The sequence below is a fragment of the Diaporthe batatas genome (assembly GCF_019321695.1).
Source record: "Diaporthe batatas strain CRI 302-4 chromosome Unknown Contig00012, whole genome shotgun sequence".
Lineage (NCBI taxonomy): Eukaryota > Fungi > Ascomycota > Sordariomycetes > Diaporthales > Diaporthaceae > Diaporthe > Diaporthe batatas.
Genome location: NW_025408559.1, coordinates 717,298 through 734,429, shown reverse-complemented (window position 1 = coordinate 734,429; position 17,132 = coordinate 717,298). Strand labels below are relative to the sequence as shown.

Sequence of the window (17,132 nt, the reverse complement as noted above, 5' to 3'; positions counted from 1 at the left end):
CTTCGTAACGGGACGACGCAGACTAAGACAGCAAGACTATATACTGCCGCACGCTACCGTACATGTACTTTGATTGTATCGGCATCACGCCAGGCGACTGTGCGCACAACGGCGCGGGACTGCACCGGGACTGCACCGGTACCTGCCTTGACAGACCAGGCAGGCATGGCGCATGGTCACCAGCACTCCATACGACCGCCCGCAGGCAAACTAACTCATGGCCCCTCGAGAACAACAAGAGGCAAGAGGCAGGCAGACCCCTCCAGAGTAGCGTCGAGCAGCAGGTTGCTGGGGTGGCTGCATGGGCGCGATTGCAAAACCTGAAAAGCATGCACGCAAGGCGACGAGGTGCAAGCAGAAAAAAAAAAGCTGTGAGCTGCCTGCGAACGAGCGAGCTGCGACAGGGGCCCGACGGATCAGCGACCCAGGACGGCGCTAGGCAGGTCAGATGTGGAGCCTGGGTGACAGGGATGGGCCTGCAAGGAGGCGGGAGACAGAATCCCATCATTCCAGGTTCTCGACGTTGGCGTCGATGTTTGTTTGTGCGGGAGTTGTGTGTGGGCGTGCGGGCGTGTGGGCGCACAGCGTGCTGCCACTGCAATGCAGCGACGGGATAGACGTGCTCTCGTCGCCGTGTGATCAGAAGCCGGACAACTGAGAGACCCTCATGATACACAGGTACTTGGATACATCCCTCCACAGCTGCCGCAGAGGACTGCCTTCCATCCGTCCGCCCCCCTTGCCCCCCCCCTAAATAATCGAGAGACAAAGCCGGCCAGTTTTGGGCAGACCGCCATTCAAGTCCCGCGCAGGTGGTCAACGATTACATGCAAGCACGCAAGCTGAGATGGGCGAAAAGTGGGTGGGGGTTGGATGGGATGGACGGTAGCGGATGGAAGCGGATGGCGGGTGGATGGGTGGGTGGGTGGTCTCGGGTCGGGTCTGACTGATGAGTGATTGCTCTGGCCAGAGGCCAGAGGCCAGCAGGCTAGGCAAGCCAGGGGCCTGGGCCTGACCCTGGACCGGGACCCGAGCTGAGCTTTGGAGCAGGGGATGGAGCTAGTCGTGCTGCCGTGTGCTGTCATGCTGTTGTGCTGTCGTGCTGTCGCGCCCAGTCCTGCCCTGCCCAGGCCGCTGATGACCGCAATGTGCAATGTGTAATGGACTGGAGCCCATGATCGTCCTCGAGATCTCACCGTCTGGCTGACTTAGACTTTGATGATTAGCAGCCTGTCTCGAATCGGACAAGTAGCTCGAGGACTGATGAGGCAGGCTCCTCCATCACATGCGTGCATGCCCTGGGCACCTGGGTAAGTAAGTACTTAAGTACTTAAGCTAAGTATGTACCCCGTACTGTGTATGATGCTTACTACCTAGGTACTTCCTAGGTACTGCAAAGACATATACATCATACTTGATGGGCCCACCGCTCTCCCCTTCACCACCGTGCCTGATGCCCGTAGGGTTGTTTCCCTATGTCAGTATATCTCCCTACGGGCTAGCGCCTGAGCTTGAGTCCTGGGTGGAATGGCAATCGTCAAAAACCCCTGTCCCAGCCCCGACAGGCGTTGCGTCTTTGGCCTTTCTCTGGAAACTCTGATCTGGACCCCCCATTCCCACATCACCCATCCACCTCAGTGCTTCCCAAATGTCCATTTCCAACCCCTCCTCCTCCTTATGCACGTTTCATGCTGTCAGCTAAGGTTCATCCCGCTCTTCTTGCTCCCGGGACAGACCATCGAGGTCTCAAAGGGCACGCAGGCTTGCTCCCCCAGCCTCGGCCGTCCGCACCCGAACTGCCACACGAGGCCGCTGCTTGGCCTCCCATCTTCAAGTGTTTGATCGAATCAATGCCGCCATGCCGCTCCCACGTCATGTAGCAAAGCTGCAGGTGTCCACGGCAGCCCGGCATATCCCCCCTCCATCTAGACCAGTATCTCTTAATGCCATCTTGCCACCTCCCACGTGGATAGGCCAATATCTCACCACCAACCCTCGTGCAAAGAGTTCGGGACTGTTTCACTTTTGACAGACTTTTCCAACCAGTCGGCTGCGCATCCTATGATGCAGCAATAATGCTCTAAGAGCACCCTTTGCTATGTGGATCTTCCACTGCTGATGGATGGGTTCGGCGGCCCTTCGCGACCCTGCAGAAACAAACAACTTGGAGATCCCGAACCATCAATGCTAGCTGCATGCATGCAGCTCGTGATATTGGTCCATCCCCCAATAGAACTAGTCGACTGCTCAGATCTTGATCTTGTCGGCGCCCCGACTGTCTGAGTTTCCTAGCATGGGAGGCTAAACTTTTGCTAGTCCACTGCGCACGGGTACATCGAGACCCCCAGAATGGGTGATGGCGACCCTCAGAATGCTCAGAATGATGGAGCGGACGAGTGAAATCATCGTCACGAGCAATCTTCATGCGTTTCTCAACAGCAACGGGTTCCAGAGGTTCGACGTCGACACATCTGGGACCTTGGAAGACGCGCCCTTGGCCATCATATTGAGCCATCTCAAGCTGCGCGCAAATTCATGTGTCTGCTAAATGATTGAGAAGTACTTGAGGTCCTCTGGATAGTATAGCCCGTTTCCAAAAGATGATCGTATGTAACCTCGCCTATCCTTGAAGCTGCTTCGCGCCTTGAAATGTTTCTTCACAGCCCTAGAACCACCAGATATATTACGGCCGTGCGGACGATGCAACCAACCTCCAGGCCCCAAATGGTTTTTCTTCTAATTCGTCGCATCTTGCTCCTAGTTTGATTAACTTGACAACGTGGATGGTCGTTTCTGTGTGGCGTTACTTTGACTTTGGTGCCAGGCATGTGCGCGATATGTGCGCTGGAGGCCCTCAACAAACCATAAAATATCCCTCTGGACTGCTAGCGAGTACAAGCGGGGAAAGACTCGGTGGGTCTTTGAGCGTTTACCACTGTGTGAAGGGACCGATACCTTTCGGAATGTGTGCGGCTTTAGAACGAAACCACTCACAGCGTATGTGGGAAATCAATGTACCTAGCACTGTATTTCTTCAAACGCTGGGTCTTGAGCGTTTACCACTGTATGAAGGCGCCACGTACATTTTACATGTATGGGGATTAAAAACGAAACCGCCAATGTACCTAGATATTTCCCCGACCTTCCAGCTCTTTGTCTTGAATCCACTAACTACATCATCTCTACGTGATGAGCGGGATGGAATCTGATCCCCCACCATGTTGCAGTTATACACGATGGTCATCAGTAAAGGTTTGGCCCGCTTTCTTGAGTCAATGATTACGAGTAACAGGAGGCTTGCTTGACGAATATGAAACCTACTTGGTCTTCTGAGGAGTAGTCCGACCCTGCTCACAGACAGTTGCAGAACATGAATCTTACTAATATCAGGCACTCAAGACCTGGTGTACTTCAAGTTGTGGTCGATTTGTGGGCGGGGCAGCAGTACTACGATTATTGGCTCGAGATGACCTAAATGCGTCGACAGGTCCAAGACTAAACCAACCACCAAGCAGGCGAAGACCGCTGCACGGTAAGCCGTTGGTAGGGGTAAGGACACAAAGACGCAAGGCTTTCTTTGACTCCAAGACGGAGTCATTGTGCATCCAGCGGGAAAATGCTGCGGAACCTCATGTATGTCCAGGAACTATCTCAGAATCAGATCACCTTCCAATGGAGGTGGTCTATTACAGAGTGCCCAGATGCTGTCCTAGAGTTGAGAGCAACTTCTCTTCGTGGTGTCAGCTCATGATTGCTTATGGAGATTTGTTCCTGATTGTCATTATCAAACCAAATGATGCAAGCCGATTCGCAAACTTCCTGATATCTGGGCTTTCAGTCCATCTTGGTGGCGGGGTGTGGCGGTACCGTCGACATACCTACTCAAGTCCACGGGTGCTCCTGTTTTATGGCACATACAGCGTCATGGTTGATTTAAATTTGGACAGAAGCGGCTCTCGCAGTCCAATATCGAGGGTTGCATGAAGGCACATGCTATATCCATAAGACTCCTGTTTCATTTGTGGCATGACTAGGGCTGCAGTAAGTTTACTATATGCACCCTGAAAACAAGTTGCAACATCTAGTTGTGAATTACCTTTTATTGCCAAGTTCAGCAAGTAAAAGACTTTTCAATATTCACTTAAAGAACTTACTAAAACTAAATAAACCCTTATGAGAAGCATTGGCTTTGTCAAGCCCCAGATCTGGTGTCAGAAGAACAATGGCTTCTCACAACCAGAACGAAATACCGGGCCAGAAGAACAAAGCACAATAGCCTTTGTCCAGCTCTCTCATAGAGTACATATTTAAGCAGACACGGATAAGCGAATATAATTGTAACTTAAAGAAGAGGCCACTTTTCCTTTAGTTCGACATACCTAGGTATCAGCCGACTCTGCACCCAAGTGACGACCATACCTACCCACACAAATCACACTACACCACGCTATTGCCATGTGTACCTCGTTTTGTGAGTTCACCGAGTGTTTCAGGTGTAGCAAACGGTGGGAATTCAACTATCATACATTTTCCTGCCCCAACAAGCGTTGTGGTGTGCCCAAACCCCAAATCATTTCTCCCCTCGTCAATAGCGAGCCTGGCTGTCTTGAGTGCAAGATGAAGTCGCGCGCACATATCACGAACTGGCTCGAAGGGCACAAGCTACAGCCGCTCTCATGGAGCATGACGGAGAACAGCTGGGATCCAGTCTGGTGAGCGCCGTATTAGGTGCTCCTAATCTTTACAAGACCATCATCGGCCGACAAAGGCACTCCCTCAGGGCCGAGCGAGTCCGTTACGGTAGGTTTCCACGTATTTAGCTATGCAAAGAATACAACCCGATGCATAGACATGTGTTCAATTACATTTCACATTTGTTCTGGCTCTTGTGACGTTCATCACGTTGCAACATGATTGAGCTTCAGATGTATGTCACTTCGTCTTCTTGAGACATGATCGGTATGTTCAGTAATATAATCTATTTACAGAAGAATGAATCAACTGGAGAATCTCTCCCTTCCCCCACAAGCTGTCCGTGAAACAATGTACAACAGACTTCTTCGTATGACTATCGGACTCCACATTCACACCCGACGACCTTTTACAGGTTGCGAGCCATCCTGCTGCGGCGCCTCTTCTTGCACTCAGCGGATTGGGCAGTCGTGGCAGCGGGGGCAGCCTCGCTGGTGGTGGAGCTGGCGACAGCGGCGACCTGGGACGTGACAGAGGTGGCGAGGGTGGTGCTGGCCGGGGCGGGCGAGGTGGCAGCAGCAGCAGAAGTTGTGGCGGCGGCGGCAGAAGAAGGCGAGGAGCCGGCGGCGGGTCCAGAGCCGGCGGCGCATTCAGAGCCGGCGGTCTTCTCGCTACCACCAGCGTAAACGGCAGGACCCGGGGCCACGTACTCGGTCATGGCCTGATAGATGTTGATCTCGATACCCGGGTCGGCAGCCTTGTAAGCGCCAGGGATAGAGACAGTCTCAGCAGTGGCGGTGCCGTCACCCGAGACGGAGATCTGGTAGCAAGTCATATAGAACTGCGCACCCCCCTCCGAGCCGGCGGCGTGCAGGGCGATGGCCTCAGCACGCAGGAGGTAGTCACCGGGGGCGAGGTCCTTGGGGATGGGGACGTCCATCTTGCCACAGCAAGTGTTGAGATCCTTGGTTCCCCAGTTGTCGTCACTGCCAGAGGCGCCTCCGGACGACCAAGTGTCCTGGAAGACCTTGAACCAGGCGGCGTCAGCTCCCTCGGCAGAGGCGGCGTCCTCGACAGCGGCCATGTAGACGAGGACAGGACCGTAGTGGGCACCTCCAATAGCCTCGTTCGAGCAGCTGCGGTCGTTGGGCTGCTGGTGCATCTCGACGGTCACAGTGCTGCCCGCGGGGACATTGCACTTGGAGGCGGCTGGGGAGGTTCCGGCGTTGCAAGCCATGTCCTTGGAGGTGACATCCTGAACGGGAGAGTTGGTCAGAGGAATACGAGCGCAGGACGTGTCGTAATCCGTGCCGTCAACCTTTGCGACATGTTAGTGGAAGCTTCTCGATTACTTGGTTTGGAATAAGCACTCCAGGACATGGAAATCATACCCAAAGCTGTTGGAAAGTTGCGTGGGCAACAACGTTCTTGGCGGCCAGAGCAGTGGCAAGCGCAGCAGAGAATGCGTACTTCATCTTGACGGTATTTTCGGAGGTATTTGGGAAAGCGGAGAGTCGACCAGAGACTTCAGATGTAGTCTGTAAAAAGAATGAAAAGGCAAAGAATGTGATATCGCACTGCGATCAAGGTGGACTCAGCCAAAAGAATGAATATCGAAAACCGAACGAGCTTGAAGTGTGATGGACTAATTTCTCTTACTCCTGCGAGCAGACATAGCTATATATCTATACTCCGTACTCTCTGTCCCTCCTATCCCGATCCTCGGGACTCCTTCGCCGCCCCCTTGGACGTCCCACAGGCCGTGCCCCTGAAGCGATATTGCAGGTGTCAAGCAGACAGCGCCGACCTGCATTACCCTGCTCGGTTCTCGGCGTTGCTCCCGGATTAGCGGCTACTCTCACAGGAAACATCCTGTTTCAATGTTTACCCCCGGATCGTTTAATATGTTTCCAGGCCGCTGGCCTGAGATCCACCGCGGGACGTCGTTTCATGAGGCTCACCTTGGGATAACCGAGTCTTGGCATGGATTTTGAGACGCTATGATTGGTGGACTTCAGCGAAGGACCCGTAAGCTGTCCCTAATTTTCCATCTCACACAAGACTTCTGGCATGACACCGCCGTTCTTCTCCTTTTGGAGGATCATCCACTTCTCACCCAGGAGCTGTCAGGTCTGGGTATTGAAGTTGGTTCGGTTGATCACCGATCTTGTTGGACATGGGGGCTAACCTTGTCCGGAGCCTCAGGCGGGGCCAACTGCGACGAAGAATTAACTAATCTGATATTTCAGTGTGCGCAAGTGGACAGGCTGACAGGCTCATATCGAGATCGATCCCACAAAAGAGAGTGACTATTCGCGCACCCATTTTTGGCTGGCGCGCACCCTCTGCTGACTAAGAAGTATCCGGGACAAGACTTCTTCCATGAAAGGGCCGGCTGGGGCGAAGGGGGCGAGCCCCAGAGCGCGAAGCATAGCGGAGGGCCGTGAGTAGGGCCGGTAGGCACGACCCGAGTTCCCTGAGGACCAACCCGCCCCCTTTATGTTCCTCAAAATCGCGAAGATGTTTGTTAAAGTTTTCGTGACTTAGAAATCCTCTCCTCTGATTGGTTGGAAGCCTGCTTAGTAAGAAAAAGGTGCGCGCCAGCCAAAAATGGGTGCGCGAATAGTCACTCTCCCACAAAATGTCACCCATCCGTTCATTTCAATGGAACTCGGCGGTTAGGCTCACCTTGCGGCTTAACCGACATCCAGGGGTTCCCAACGGCGCCTATGCATATCTGGCGAACCCATGTCGTCGTCTATCATTACTGAATTCGAGAACTTCTGCCTTTGTTCTTCGTGTACAAATTTCTGGGCCGGAAACAGCTGCCGAGCCCAGGGATCTGCTGCGTGAGACCTATGGGTACTTATCTGGCTGTCTGGCCGGCTGTTGGAGCATCCACTCCAGTGTGAACAGCCACATCCGATCGATTGATTCCACTCTTGTTCAACTTGTGTATACCAAGAAATAGCTGGCTTACTACCTAGGTAGTCATGTGCGTCTGCGGAGAACATACGTCAGCGCTACCGTTCTGGCATGTCAATTCTCCTCCAAGTCGTAAATAATTGCGACAGCTCACAAATCTCTGTTCCTTTGACTGCTAGGCCATCACACAAATGCTGAGGGATTTCGTACAAAGAGGGCGGATACGGTTCAGGAAGAGCTTTCTGTGGTATATCATTAGAAAATATTGGCACCACATCCTCAAGAGACCGCTGCAGAGATCGCTGCAGAGACTCGAGCAGTCTTGGACGTTACTAACTAAACTCGGGAAAAGGTTCAGATCAGTCAAACATTTGTGCATGAGTCTATGCCATGCACCTACAACTAACATTTAATATGCCAGCCAGGCAGAGCTGAGAATTAGCACACAAGTAGAACAAACATGGACGGGCCAGTAAACATTATGGGCGCCAGGAGTATCAATTCTTCTCATGTGTTTGATGAAATCATTGATATTATCTGATGATATGTCTAGTTTGCCACAGATTCCATTCCAATTTGAGTGAAATCAAGTACCCCTACATACCTAGGTACCAGCTATCATCAATACTCTAAGGTACTTCGCCTAGGTGTGGCTGGCGGCTCAGAAGATGTTGTGTCAAAATTAGAGTCCGGATATGTGCAACTATACAATTAGCTGAAGCATGTCTCTTTTATCTAGGACTTACCTCGAGGGTGTAAGAAAAGGGACTCAACTCAACACTCTCCTTGTCATGTTCACATGTGCAAATATAGGGAATTGAGTCAACCTCTGGCTGTTATCAGACAGACGACTCATGCGAGTTTTTAACTCACCATGCTTCTGCTCCTGTTCGAAATCCGCGTCAGAAAATGAAGGTATTTGGAAGAGCTTCTTGCAACGAAGGTGGCTTTAGAGCAATTTCGGCTGCCATTTTAGGTAGGCTGTATCGTCCGATCGATAAGAATTCTTTCATTTATTTAATTTCAGTGGTCTGGCTACGTTCATCAACTATGACCGGTCAAAAGTCAATAGAATGCATTGAACCTCTGAGGCCATTGTAAGTTCTCACTTACCACTTTGTGCTGCCCCGATCAGCCATCATCTCGCGCTTTTCGAACAGATTAGTGGCGAACACATGATGGAAGTCGCACTTGCTTTTGGGTAGTGAATGGTCTCGCGAAGCCTAAAATTACGCCGATCGTCACAGATTTCCAGGATTTGTAAAAACCTTCTCATCCATCATGATACCATCTGCAGCTTTGTTGTAGGAATAGACCCATCGAGAATGGATTTATGCAAATTAGACCAGGGCGAGACGATGCCACCGACTCTCATCACGTTCTTCGAAAGTTTTCTGAGTTCCGGGCTCTACTTCACGGATCATGTTACATGGTCAGGCTCAATTCATACGTGCCCTGGCACCCATCACCCTGATTCCGGTAGCGAGATCCACTTGTGTGGCCGAGCCATCCCGCATGGAGTGTATTAACTACCTAGGCCTAGGTAACTTCACATTGTTTGTGGGGCCTCGGCCACACAAAACTTGTATGCATCTGACATGCCGTACCCGGCAACCAAAAAGAAGAAGCCGCATCACTGAATGGTGGCCCACCCTTGAACCCACACGAACCACGCATAGAACACCATTCAGTTGGTATCACCCCTAAGAGCCTGGTACACATGGAGAAGGTGAGACATGATAGGCGCCGAGGATTTGAAAGTGGCGAGAGACATCTCCACGAGTGCTGTCCATACATATCTACACCCTACCTACCTAGGTACCTAGGTACCTAGGTGGGTAGTATGTCCTGTCATCACTGAAGCTTCGTCCTATCGCACTTGGACTCCTCTGCTCTGGCCGAGTTTCATCGAATGCGACCTCACATTTGTTTGCCTCCTTGAGATCCATTTCAACCTCACTCGTTTGCTCGCATATATTCATGAGTAAAAATCTTTATGTGCGGCTCTTTCTTCTGAAAATGCGTGTCTTCTCCATTACAGGTTTGGCTCTCTCCGTCACCACAGCCTCGGCACAACTGAACCAGCTTGTCAAGGCAGCTGGGAAATCGTCCTTTGACACCGGCACTGATTACGGCGAGCTGTATGATTCGGAATGCGTTAAGATCATTTCGTCGGTGGAAGATGTTTGGCCAGCTCACCCCAGCGAACGGACAAAATCGGGATGCGACAAAGCCAATTGCTGCTCCAGACTGGCTTTGGGCAGCCCAGCGACTGGTAGTATTGGCCAAGATCCGGCAGCCATAGCATCGGTGTTGCCTTCGACTGATGCTGACGCAAACTCCGATAGATAATACTCGCCCGTTGCGCATTCCCTGGTCAAAGAAACGCCGATCTCATGCTTGCCGGGTTAGTTGTTGAGGAATCCTTGTAGACATAAAACATTGTTAGGTGGTCATTCGGAGTGACTTTGGAAGAGTTGGCAGTTTACACAAGCATACGCAATCAGCTCATTTGAAGTCGTTGCGATTCTCCACATTGATTTGTCTTGGCAGGGATGGGGTAACTGTGAGAGGTTCCAAACGGGGTAACTTGAACGTTCCAAGGTTGGCAGCCTGGAGCATGGTGGGTTAATGGCTGGATATAGAATGCTGCCTTGAGCATGAGTTCGCGTGGCCAAGCCTCGACAACCCCGAGGACTACCTAGGTATTTACACCACCACCGACTGATATTAAACCACGGGTATGCCAGTGATGGGCAAAATGACAATGCCTCAATTGCTGGGTTCGGGCTGAGGCCATGCAGCCTATACTGGATAAGGGGCACTAGATAGGTCGGCTGCCTGATGAGGCCTTGGCCAGATCGGCGTGTAGGGCTGGCATCGAAGCAGTCCCGGCATCGTAGCAGGGCCCAGTTAAAGTTGAATAAAACCGACGAGGTGGCCGGACGGGCCGAAGGCAGACAGCCAGCGGTGTGGCCAGCACCAGCACCGACAGTTTGGTCGTGTCGGCCGGTTGGGTGGCTGATGCACATGGTGCATGTGGCCAGTGCGCCCTCTTGCATGAGCCGGGCCAAGGAGGGTCGAGTTGGCAGGTTGGGTGTGGCGCATGCAACGTGCCTGGGCGCAACCACCGCCGCACTGCCGCATCGGTGTGTGATTGCATGCGATTGATGTGCCTCTTCTGCACGCCCTCACAGGCAACGAGTGTGGGGGGACGGTGGACTAGATCTACATACCCACGAATGCAACGCCGCGTCCATGCAGCCCACAGTCTCACCGTGTCACGAACCCCCGGCTTTCCTTGGCTAAGATGGCCCATCTTCGGCCGCCCACCTTAAGCCCACCGTATTTAGTCACCTGCAGGCAGAACTCCCAGCCCGTTTCTAGCTTCTCCAGTGATCGAATCACATCCCGGAGTTTGACGAGACTCGGACGTGCCTCCAGCCCACGACTGCGGGCAAGGTCCTCCTGGGGTCACCACTCGTGCCGGTCCAAGATAAAAGACTCAGGCCTCCCCCGGGCCAACTATCGCAGTCTCTCCCCGAGGGACCTCACCGCAGACCTTGCAGTCTTGACTGTCGGTTGGACCGTTTGTCCTTGCCCGCACTTGAACCCCGCTGTCAGCACTTGAGCCCGAGAGTACTTGCTTATACTCAAGTGTTCGCTCCCGAAACATTGTGTTTGGTCTGAGCAACTTGTTCCCTGTTTTTCTTTCCTTCTCTTTTTCTTCCACAAGATACCCCTCAACCTGCACTACTACGACAACCTTGCGATACCCATCACCATGAATGGCATAAACGACCTCCTCAGGGACGCAAACACCACCGCCCCCTTTTTGCAGGACTTCCTAAGCAAGATACCAGGGCTCGGTTGGCTCCAGAGCTTCGTCTCGCAATGGGTCAAGCTTGATATCACCACCGTCGCCGCTGCCCTCACCATTCTTGGCACCATCTCCGGCGTTCTCGGTTTCTTACAAGCCATTGCCGTCAAATTATACTGGTACATTACCCGCTTCTTCACCGCCTCCGTCTCCATAAACGCCAGAGACAAGCTCAACCGGGAAGTCCTCAACTGGCTGGGTGCGCAGGTTCTCGTAAGGCAGGGCACGCGTATCGTCACTGCACGTTCCGAGCAGATCGAAAGCGACGCCTTCTATTACCGTCGAGCACCCGAGCCTCGGGATGACTACAGCATGGATAAGCGGAAGCCAATCCAGTACCTCCCTACCTTTGGTACCACCTGGTTCACCTATGAGAGAAACGTCTTCATTGTGCGACGTGTCTCGGCCAATTCCACCGGCATGTCCTTTGTGGACCAGGTACCCGACGAGTTCGCCGCTGCCCCGGAAGGAGACGAGCCCCTGATCGTCATGTGTCTCGGTCGGTCCGTTGAGCCGATCAAGCGTTTCCTCGATGCCTGTCGTGACTTTGCCGAGAAGGAGCGCGAATCGTACGTGACAGTCAGAGCCTCAAAGTCTCAATATGGCGATGAGTCCTGGGAGACCACGATCCTGCGCCCCATCAGGCCTCTCGAGACCATCCACTTCGACGAAAAGGTCAAGGCAGAGCTCGTGGCTGACATCAGGAACTATCTCGACCCGGCAACCCGGCGCTTTTACACACAGCGTGGGATTCCATACCGCCGTGGATATCTCCTGCACGGACCCGCAGGCACCGGGAAAACGAGTCTGTCCCTTGGTCTGGCTGGGCTCTTCGGCCTTGAGCTTTACCTCCTACACGTGCCGAGCGTGCGCACAGATACCGACCTCGAACGGCTCTTCACCACACTTCCACCCAGGTGTTTCATCTTGCTCGAAGACATCGACGCAGCTGGCATCAAGGACCGCGGCAACTTCGATAAAGAGGACCAGGAAGGAAACGGGGAAGACGAGGACGACGACGAAGACCGGTCGCACTACGGCCCCCGCTGCCACATCTCACTGTCCGGCCTCTTGAACGTCCTGGATGGCGTCGCATCCCAGGAGGGCCGCATCGTGCTGATGACTTCCAACTTTGCCGAACGGCTTGACCGCGCTCTCGTCCGACCAGGCCGCATCGACAGGATGATCTTCCTGGGCAACATATCGCAACGGAGCGCAGAGCTGATGTACAAGCGCATGTACGAGTTCGACCCGTCCAACCCGTCGGCCCAGGCGCTCCAGGCCACCATCGGGGAGGAGAAGCTGCAGAAGCTGGCACTTGAGTTCGGCAGCGGGATCGCGGACAACACATTCACGCCGGCCCAGCTGCAGGGATACCTGCTCAACTGGCGGAGCGACCCCCAGGGCGCCGTCGACAACCTGGCCGAGTGGGCCAAGATGGAGATCGCCTCGATGGAGGAGGCCAAGAAGCGCGCGAAGGATGCCGCAGCAGCCAGGAAGAAGAGGAGGCAGAAGCAGCTCCAGCTCGTGCTGGGCTCCAACGTGGGCGTGCAGGGCGGGGTGCCGAACATGGCGCTGAACGGCCTGCAGGGACAGGCCATGACCGGAATGCCCACGCCGCCTCAGAGTGCTGTCAGTTTTAAGCCGCAGAGCGGCGAGTCTTTTGAGCCAGTGGATGTTGGTTCGGATAACGAAACAAAAGAGATCAACAAGGAGAAGATGACGGAGACACAGGCCGCGGTGTAGTTCAAGGGGCATGATGGCGTTGGGTTGTCCTACTTGGGCCGGCGATTCGCCGACTGCTGGTATCAGTCCATTTGGTCATTCTTTGGCGTTCCTCTGGCATGGTCACTTGCGAATAGATCTTTTTTGCCGTTGTTAGGGACGCAATGGAAATCAAGTCTTTGTACCACATGTGTGGAGTCACTAAATAGAGAGAAAGCAACGCAATCACGTGAGACACTCAACGTTTATTTTCTTTTTGACATTTTGTGAAAGTTTTGGGGAAAAGGTCATTATCTTTGGCAGCTCAGCGGGCGAATGGCATGGATGGCGTTGTTTGACATCTGGAATGCTTCTCCCTACATGAAGATCGCTTAAATATTGAATTCCTTTGATGATGAAACTTTGACAGCGGGAATGTGGCAGGGAAGATATCCCCAACGAGAAGGTTGCCAGCTGTTTACGAGTCTGACGTGTCGATCTTAAGACTTTGAAGATAGTAGGGATGTTGGCTCCTTCAGGTGCACTTTCTGCTCTAAGGTAATGTTTGAGGTCGCAATATCTCACATGCAATTTGTAATCATATTGTTTTATAACATAAGATTCTCCTTGGTTTATCCTCCTCACCGTCAAGACAGTGCCCCTAAGCCTTGTCTGTACGTCGCAAGGCTGAGGCCACATGCACCTACCGCATTTCCCCCACTATTGTTGACACTGTAGTTTAAAATTATTATTTATTTCAAGACAAGTCGTGAAGACGTTGCAACTGTACTTCTTTTTTCTCTATCTAAATTGCCAGCCATGTAATGTACCCTTAGACAAGGTATCTGAAGCCCTTCCTCATGTTAAGAGCCTCATCGGCAGTGGTGCCCTCGATCTGCGCCGTCTGCTGGGCAACATCATCCCTCTCACCCCAGTCAGCAAGCTCACCCTGTTCGAGCTTCTTGTTAAGGCGGGTGAGGGTGAGCCTGAAGACCCAGCACCCGGCAACCGTAACGCCAAACATGGCGGTGACAATACCGTATGACTTGCGGAAACCGTTCTCGGACAAGTCCCAGACGTACGAGCCCGCGATGTTTCCCAGCTGGGAGAAGGCGTTGATCGCAGCGAGAGCCACCGCACGCTTGGCGGGAGGTCGAGGGAAAGATGAGGAGATCCAGGAGTAGAAGACGATGAATCTGTGGGACACCAGTCAGTGAATTTTGGTCGGCAAGATGTGTCACATCAGCTAATGACTTACCCTGCGTATGAGCTTGCCTGGAGGAAAAGGGCGACGTAGCGGGCGGCGACGTTCAGGGTCGACATCGAGATGATGAAGCCGACCAGACCACCAACGATTGGGCCGACAATGTGCCAGAACTTCTCTCCGGTACGATCAGAGTGGAGGGCATTGATGAGAGAGACTATGCAAGAGAACAACCAGGGAGGGCTGCTCATCAGGAGTGTGGGGACGTAGCTGAACCCGAGCGTGCCGGTGAGGGTTGGCTGTGACACAGAAGTTAGCGAACCTGAATTGCCTGACAGTCTGTAGATCACGGGGGAGTTCACTTACGAAGAAAGCGTTGAAGGACAGGCCGACGACGTAAGCGCAAAGCGTGATCATCATCAGCCAGACCTTGATGTCCTTCATTGCCATGACCAGTCCGCCGGTGACCCCCTGGTCCTTGGAGTCGGTGTCGGCCTCGCCCACATCCTCAATCATCCGCAGCTGTGCGACCTGGCGCTCCTCCTCGGTGAACCCGCGAGTGTTGTGGGGCAAGTCCGGAAGGATGAAGATGGCGGCAATGGCAATAGCCTAGGCCTAGGTCAGCAATTGCCAGATATTCTTTTGGGGCTTCTAAGTTGAACTTGGGACCACTAACCATGGTGACTGCACCTTCGATCCAGAAGAGCCACCTCCAGGCAGCGTGGCCCAGCGTGCCCTGCATGTTGGAGAGCACACCTGCGCCGACCAGGGCCGAGAAGGCGTTCGAGATGAGGTTTCCACAGAACAGGATGGCATTCCTCAGTGTGAGCTCTCTCCGGGTGTACCACTTGGACAGGATGAGCAGCACACCGGGCAGGAAGGCCGCCTCGACGAAACCCAGGAAGAACCGGGTGACCACCATGCCCTTGAAGTCATGCACAACTCCGCTCAGGGTCGAGATGAGACCCCAGACGAGCATCACGATGCTCAGGTACAGGGAAGGCCTCTCGAGGCCGTTGATGAGCATGTTGGAGGGGATCTGCATGAGGATATATCCGACATACAGAATACTCAGGCAGGTCGAGTACTGGGTGTTGTCGAGGTTGAGATCATCCTGCAGCCCCTTGAGGCGCGCAGCAGCAATGTTGTTACGGTCCAGGTAGTTCATGATGTAGATTGCGACGAAGAGTGAGCATCGGAGGTCGAGCTTGCGCTTGAGGCTCTTCTCGACACGAACCCGGTGTTCCGGAGTCATATGGGCGACATTGAGGTATTCTGCGCCGTTGGGAACCGAGCCGGGGACAATCTCGAGCTTCTGTTCGGCCTGCTTGTTCGACGACACGGAGCCGTTGGATGCGGCCCTGGAGATTTGGTCGGCCATATTGGCTGTGGAGTGTTCTCGGGGCAAGCTTGAGAAGTGGTGAGGACTTCAGGACCGGGAAGAGGGCACCACCAAGCAGGGCTTCAAACAGCAGGCTGGGAGGGGTGTATTGCCCGCAATAATAAGGCAGGGCGAGCAGTTTGACTTATGTAGTCTTTACGGATTCTCAAATCCGCGTCGGGTGTGGCCGGGCGAGCTCGCTGAGGGTTTTTGCTGCTCACGGGGCAGCAGACTCGAGACTGCAAACTCGAGACTCCACCAAACAGTCACCCAGCGCGGCCAGTCCAGTCGAGCCACTTCTCCCCCCGCACATTTCGCTTTGGCTGCTATCATTCCGACCCCCACAGTGTTCCACATGGACTCTGATCCCCATGGAGTACCCAGAGGAGTGTGACCTAATATCCCCAGTTTTACCGGGTATTTGTGCGGGACCCGTGCGCCTGGTGAGCGGCGGTTGCGTGCTGAGAGACCAGAGGAAAACCAGGGGAAACCAAGGACATCTGGGGAAAGCAATGGCTCTACCTCGGCCGCTTGGCAACGGCCTGGATTGCGCTCCGGGGAGGCTCTGGACCATGCTCCATGCGGCATGGCAGGCCTGACCACTAGGAAGGCTGATGTGACGCAGGGCCCAACGTTTTTTTCTTATAATCCGCGAGGGCTTTGGCCCAAGGCTGGGGCTGCCATTCTGGGGAAACGGACTCGGTCAACCTGGGGAACGGACACAGGCCGAGACGCGCTGGCTGACACATGGCGTGGGGGTCAATACGGAGTACTACTGTGTAGTAGTCAGGTCCTCACAGGCCACGGGCCACGGGCCAAACTTGCCACGCGATGATAATTTCCCATCCAGAATAAGCGGGCATCTTTTAGGGACACGATCTTGGGACGAGTCTGGAAACCAGTCACGCCATCAGAGTTCCGCCACTCCATACTGTGTATACCCACCCTGCGGAATTCGCGAAACCCCGCGAAGCGCACGCCGCATATCCACAGACTAATAACAGAGATTCGGAACAAAAAGACAACCATGTCCATCCCACGCCGTCTCCAGATCGTGCGCTGCAGGCCAAGCTTCGAGTTGTTAATAAGCAACGACCAGCCCCCAGACTAATTCAGGGGCACGACAGAATTCTTTCAACCGTCGGCTCGGCAGTCCAAGTCGGATCGGCCCCTGTTGCCCAGGGTTGGCATGCGAGTTTATCCCGACGACATGCCTTCCAAGGTTCTTTCCCGCTTTCCAGTCGTCTGCTTCAATGTTCGCCAGCAGTTGCCGGCCACGACCCGTGGACGATAGAATGCAGGCCGCCCAAGCTCAAATTTTTCAGTATATCCGCCTGGCTTCACAG

The 17,132-nt window shown here is 53.7% G+C and overlaps 3 protein-coding genes across 3 annotated transcripts; 1 reads left to right on the top strand and 2 right to left on the bottom strand.

The window, feature by feature from the left end:
- Window positions 1–5,101: 5,101 nt before the first annotated feature.
- On the bottom strand, window positions 5,102–6,318 carry KVR01_009800 (uncharacterized protein; the record flags this gene model as incomplete). Its single annotated transcript, XM_044781446.1, has 2 exons — window positions 6,084–6,318; window positions 5,102–6,010 (listed from the first exon to the last, which is right to left on the bottom strand). The coding sequence occupies exons 1-2, from the start codon at window positions 6,165–6,167 to the stop codon at window positions 5,102–5,104; spliced, it is 993 nt and encodes a 330-aa protein (XP_044641048.1). The 5' UTR covers window positions 6,168–6,318.
- Window positions 6,319–10,883: 4,565 nt separating this feature from the next.
- Window positions 10,884–13,622, top strand: KVR01_009714 (uncharacterized protein). Its single transcript, XM_044792848.1, has one exon. It carries the CDS (start codon window positions 11,402–11,404, stop codon window positions 13,241–13,243), a length of 1,842 nt encoding a protein of 613 aa, XP_044640962.1. The 5' UTR covers window positions 10,884–11,401; the 3' UTR covers window positions 13,244–13,622.
- Window positions 13,623–13,927: 305 nt separating this feature from the next.
- On the bottom strand, window positions 13,928–16,426 carry KVR01_009934 (uncharacterized protein). Its single transcript, XM_044785402.1, has 4 exons — window positions 15,082–16,426; window positions 14,772–15,014; window positions 14,460–14,704; window positions 13,928–14,397 (listed from the first exon to the last, which is right to left on the bottom strand). Exons 1-4 carry the CDS (start codon window positions 15,784–15,786, stop codon window positions 14,034–14,036), a joined length of 1,557 nt encoding a protein of 518 aa, XP_044641182.1. The 5' UTR covers window positions 15,787–16,426; the 3' UTR covers window positions 13,928–14,033.
- Window positions 16,427–17,132: the final 706 nt, after the last annotated feature.